Source organism: Pleurodeles waltl, chromosome 6 (genome assembly GCF_031143425.1).
Source record: "Pleurodeles waltl isolate 20211129_DDA chromosome 6, aPleWal1.hap1.20221129, whole genome shotgun sequence".
NCBI lineage: Eukaryota > Metazoa > Chordata > Amphibia > Caudata > Salamandridae > Pleurodeles > Pleurodeles waltl.
The window spans coordinates 819,526,947-819,532,946 of record NC_090445.1 but is presented as its reverse complement, the minus strand read 5'-3'; the positions used below and the strand labels follow the sequence as shown (position 1 = coordinate 819,532,946).

At 38.8% G+C, this 6,000-nt stretch overlaps 1 protein-coding gene across 3 annotated transcripts in view; it reads right to left on the bottom strand.

The window, feature by feature from the left end:
* Positions 1–361: 361 nt before the first annotated feature.
* COL17A1 (collagen type XVII alpha 1 chain) overlaps positions 362–6,000 on the bottom strand; it is a 159,379-nt gene continuing 153,740 nt past the window's right edge. For all 3 annotated transcript variants that reach the window (XM_069239450.1, XM_069239451.1, XM_069239452.1), the window contains one exon: positions 362–4,491. In XM_069239450.1, the coding sequence (XP_069095551.1) occupies positions 4,442–4,491 (50 nt within the window). In that variant the 3' untranslated portion in view covers positions 362–4,441. The remainder of the gene's footprint in view (positions 4,492–6,000) is intronic.

Below are 6,000 nucleotides of genomic sequence, written 5' to 3'. Positions count from 1 at the left end.
TCTTAAAACACTCATCAGTACACGTGGAAATATGTGATTTGTGTTTAAATGCAAAATTGTTCGGATTTTTGCAAATTCCTAATTCAGACATCTAGTAAATTATAGAACAGCGCCTAGGATAGGCAGATTTTCAACTTTCTAGTATTCCTTGTTAATCAGTCTGCTAATGCAGGGGCAGTAGTTCTGGGACCTTTTTTTTACTGCTGGAGGTCGGAATGTTTACAAAAATAATGTAAGTAATGTGCAAAATGTAAACAATCAGTGACAGCCCCCAAAGGATCTTGGGGTCTAGGGGTACTACATGGTTTTAAACACTATTGTGATCTCCCATTTCATAGCTTTCAATAAACATAGCACAAACCGTGTTTTATTGGCATTTTATTAAAAATTGAACATCATAACAAATACAACATCTTATTACAGGTCAGTTCAGGAGCGTTCGACATTTGAAGTATTTATAAACAAATAGAGCAGTCCTCTGTAAGTATCCTGAGCCCTGGAAATCTCATGCACATGGTACATTCAAACAGCCATAAATGCACCTATGGCAGTCATCCCTTGTATTTAACACTCATATGACCATTATTTTTGGGCACAAATGTATTTACCCTGCACTATTTCTGATCTTCTCAATTATCTCTACATTTTCCTTACAAGGCCCTCATTACCAGTGGCTGGGTAAATGGTGTGATATTTCTTGCACCTTATAAAGTCCGAATATGCCAAACGGGAATTTATTGGGTATGATACGTACCACCCAACTACGGGTTTTAGGGACTAACATGCGGATGTGGTGCTTACTGCACCAAAATCTGCATGTTCTGGGCAATACAGGGCATCTCCTCAATACATATCAGCAGGGTTGGCCTGACCATGTTTATTTCAAAACTCATAGCTGCTGAATGTACAGCAACTGGAGCACTGTACATATCACAATTAACCAGGCTCCTCGTAATGAGGGCCTACGAAATCAGTCACAAAGAAGGGAAAGCATGCAAACTGAATGACTATAATCAATAAAAGATTGAAATATTGATCTTTGACAGTTTTGTAGAAAATTGGTGTCTTGCTAATTAACATATAAGTGTTTGTCTAGATACACCAATTATTAGTTTGAAAATGTTGTGATGTAGATGTCAGGACCACGTGGTAGAGTACGTAGTTAGCTATGTTGGTTTGTGCTATACATGGTAAGAACAGAGCTTTTATCCAGATGAGCAAATGCAGAGAAGCTTGGACTGTGAGCATCTTAGTCTTTTTTGACATTCTGAACCGAGATCCAAAGAGGATCCGGTCACACAACCAAAAATGAAAAATATAGTTTGGAGTATGTTCTATTGAACGATTTAAAATGATAAACTCAATTGCTTTGGCTTTGCATATTTTCCTGTGTGTATCCTCTATTAATAATGCAGCTGATAAAGCCTGATGGATATTTAACTTGATTTTGTCCAGTGCTAGTATTTGTACTATGTACACTGGGTGTTGCTTGCGTGGGTAAATATGTTGAGCCACCCAAGACACTTTGATCAGATGACTGCAGTCAGTGTTTGTCAAGGGACCAAGTGCCGAATATCAAATCTGCAAAGTCTTGGTTCCACCTCACTCCTTGTTAATCCACCACCAGACTCTTCCTGCCCCTTGATCTCACTCTTGCAGGTTCCTACCACCTCCCTATTGCATACCTTATCTGCATTTCTCTTACTTCTTCTTTCACCTTGTGTGTTTTTCTCCCTCTTTTGGGTCAAAGTCATGATGAAGAAAATGCGGTGCTGGTGGGCCACAACTGCAACTACCGATTCAAGTGACGAATTGGATAGTTTGAGAGCTTTCTAGTTTCACACCCATTCTACCTCTATCACCTAAAACTTCACGAACGGTTCAGTAATTTGTCTGAACTTTCATTATTTATTTAGTTGGCAAAGTGAAAGGGCTCTGTTGCTCCGATGGCACTGACTGAGCAAACAGAGAATAATTATAAAAGTGAGACAAGGACCCAATAGCCTGCACCAAGCTATATGAAAATGAAGGGGTGATTCTCAGGAGGGCTACCACTGGAAAAGTGAACATTAGAAAATTTGAAGAAATGAGCATCGGGAGAAACAGCCAATAGTTTACCTGGAGGCCCAGTGAAACTCTCACAAGTCTAAAAAAATATACAAAATTGCAAAAACTGATGATGGCAGAGCTAACATTTAGTGCTAAAACACTACAATACTAAAACACTTCAAAGTGTTTTTAAGGTTTCACATCCACACATTCTAAGTAGGGTCTCCATGAATTATAGTAGCTGTTTGGCCAATCTTGAAATGTGATTGAACACTGCAGTCGATGGATGTTCTCACTTTTTTCAATAGCAGTTATGGGAACTGCAGTTCATACAGTGATTTGCTTAGACAAATTCCTCAAAAGAGGAAGCAGAGTCTAGATGCCCGGCTTCATCCTCTAATACAGGCTTCTCAAATGAGTAGCTAGTGTGCTATTGGTAGCTCTCCTGTGTGCAGCCCGTCCTACTAAATTAGGCACCTTTACTTGATTTAATTATTATATGTTTACCAAAATTGAAAGTGTGTATTTGAGAGGAAAATGTGTGTATTTTCAGAACTCATTTGCTGATGTGTCGAGAAACAATGCTCAATTTTCAATACATATTTAAAGTGGACATTTGAGTGCTAAATCTTGTGGTGTTGGACATACATTGCAAATATCTTAAACTTGATGTCAGGTGCATTGTGGCTATTGCTGCCATGCCATGCCATGTTGAGGCATTCAAATTTGAAAAATACTTTTTTATATTACTACTGGTAATCCTGTCTGATGTACTGAGGTGATCACTGCTAGTAATATTGCATATGGCGCCCCGATATAATCTTGTCTGGTGAGGTCACCATTACAGCACTAATAATATTGATAACTTGGGATGATTTTCATTGAACATAAGTAGCTCTTCTGACAGAAAAGGTTGCAGACCCCTTGTCTAGTAGGTGACAATGTTGCCACTAGATCATGGTTCATGAAACATACTCTTTCGTTACTACAAGCTCTCCGCATCTCGAGGCATCTCCTGTGTCTGGAGTCCATACTCCAGCAACAAGATTGTTGCATTAAACATGTCTGTGAAGCAGGAAAACACACATAAAAGATATAATAAATACAGCTGGGACACACCATGTATGTGTAGCATTTAGTGTTCTAAGCTAACTTTTTACTTAGAACTACAGGGACATTTCATTGGTGTGATATCCAGCTCATGGGCCATGGTGGAACACACTGTCCAGATACTATTCTAGATCAAATTAAAATAAGACCGCAGCTGTAATCAGTCTGCTTAGATTGGTAGTGTTTTTTTAATCGTAAAAGAAATGTGTACAAATATGAAAAGTGGAAACTTTATTTATATAAAAGGGCCTATGTTGAAGCAGTCACCACACCATATCGGTTCATACACGCAGGCACGAAATGCAAGTGTATACATCTTAAAGGAAAAACACCATAATGTTATGTGATCAAACGTCCTGACAAACAATCAAGGACCTAAGTCAATAAACATTTTTAATATTATGCAAACATTTGGAAACTAAACGGTTTTGCTTTCCTTTTAAAGAGGGAATTAAAATATATCAGACTCCAATTTAAACATAAATGTTGTGGTGAATTTGTGTCAGTCATGACAAATTACTAATTTGTGAAATAGTTTGGGTCGTAAAAAAAGTACGACTTCAAATCATCCATCTCACAAAATAAATGCACATTGGAAAGCAGATCAGAGTATACTGACTATAGACTCCTAAAATCGTTATTTTTGTCTTGGTAGTCTTTGATTATATTTCAAGAACATAAACTTGAACATCTGGCCGAAAAACAGTACATTTATTGCACATTTTTGGTTTAAGATTTGTTTGTAGATTTGACAGGTTTGCTGCCCAGATGTCAATTACTGAGTTTTTTGTTTTAGACCCATAGCATATACTGATTCAAATAGGCGCGATTTTGAACCAAAGACCCCCTTTTACTACGTGTTTTAATATTAATCGTCTTTGCCAGGAATGGAGAACACGTGTTTAATTGGTGATTTAATATACATTACTCCTCATTGTGCTCAATTGTTTGCTCTAATTGCAAAGCCACAAACTGCCGTTAAGTAATAGGAAATGCACCCAAAACTATTAGGAAAATACAACAAAGCACTTTAATCAGTGACTTGACGAACGCCTTGAGCTTTGTACAATTCACAGATACCAAAGTTACACAACGGAGAAAGGGCCAGGGTGCTGCAGAGGTTCCTCACTGGTGCTGCTGAATGGCACAAACAGGCAGTGCGTTGGACCGATCAATGTGGACAGCAGTCTTAATTGCAGCAGAAGATTCATCTGCCTAATACCAAAGGGGCACACTGTTTTTAGGAATGATGGACCGGTGAATACTGACTTGTGTCCTCAGATCAAACACCTGATGTTCTTCTTTTCCGTCTTCCCACGAAAAATTGTTCACCTATCAGAAGAAAAAAGCATGCAAGACCTTTAGTATTCGTAGGAACTTGCTCAAAGATTGTAACTGACACTGGGAGTCTCCCATCTCAAGAGTTTGTCTGATGTTAAAAGGGGTAATTGGTAGGTATTCATTCTAGAAGAAAGGCAAATTGTTCGACTTAATGTGAAACTGATTTAGGTCACAACATTACAGTTATAAGAGAGCGAATGAAGTGTTACTAAACTGAGAACCTCAAAGTAGCCTCAAAGGCAAAAGGGAAGACTAAATGAATGCTGGAGTTCACAGAAAGAGGTATATCATTCAAAAAGTAAACTCTCTTAACAATCTACACTTCAGAACACGTTATTGGCTTATAATGACCACACAGCGAATATATCATTAGTAGACTTGGAACACCACTGTTAAGACACTAGCTAGATAGCTTAACACTTCGGTTTGCCAGGTAGGTTTTAAAAGCTTCCATAAGGCTGGGAAGGACCTTGACAGGAAGAAGCTGGTTTTTAGTTCAGCGTAGTTGGAAAAAGAAGGATTTATTTCCTTGACCCAGACATATTGGAAGGGATTTGCTTGGCAAGTGGACACTGACAAAGTGAAGTATCCTCTATGGGCATGTAAGGTACACAGGAGAATAGTACAAGACAATGTAAGCCTGGTATTTATGTGCCAATCTGTAAGGATCTTTCCTGAGTGTGGTGTTTACTAGACCCAAATAACAAGGGGGGAGTTTGAGAAAACCAATGTTCGCTAATACATCTCTCCATTCTCATACATCCAAACGAAGTGGTATCGCGAATCACAAGAAGTTCTGTGAAAAAGCTTAATGTAAGTTACTGGAGTATTCCCTTTTATTACATAGAACCCTCACCCACCAATGGTGGTATGCTTCATCCTCTTGTCCTCTACACTTCAGGAAATGTAATCTGCCTGAATGTGCTCACCAAATAGGGAGCTCTTGTGACAGATGATTAAGATGGGATCCTAATCATAAGTAAATAAAATGATCTGGTGGACAATAACAATTTATTACAGGTACCACTTATGAGGGATGGCAGGGGTTATTTTTATTTCTGTATCTCAAAATCTGCTTGTTTCGGTCATAAATTAAGCCCTAATTGCTCAGTGGCCTTCATGAGGACCAGTGGTTCCTTACCTCTGTCCCTGCAGTGAATAGAGCATTATGCATCCAGGTGTAAAGAACAATGTGACTGTGAAGTGCGTTTGTAAAGAACTAAGAAGGGCTTTATTAGCAGTTCAAGGTTGCCTCGTTATACCAAATACCTAGGCGATACAAGAAGAGAATTACACTCTCGTGTTAGTTTCCAAAATGCAGTAATGGTAAAGCTAGTAGCGTGCCACTCGTGAATTCACATGGACCATGCCACACCCATGTGAAACACTGCAAACCACACGTGGTGAAAACACATGCAAGGTTGGTGTAAATATGTAACAGTTTGTCACTGCCTTTTCCTAAACTTAAGGGGGAAGTGCCCCATAAAGGGAGAAGGGGAA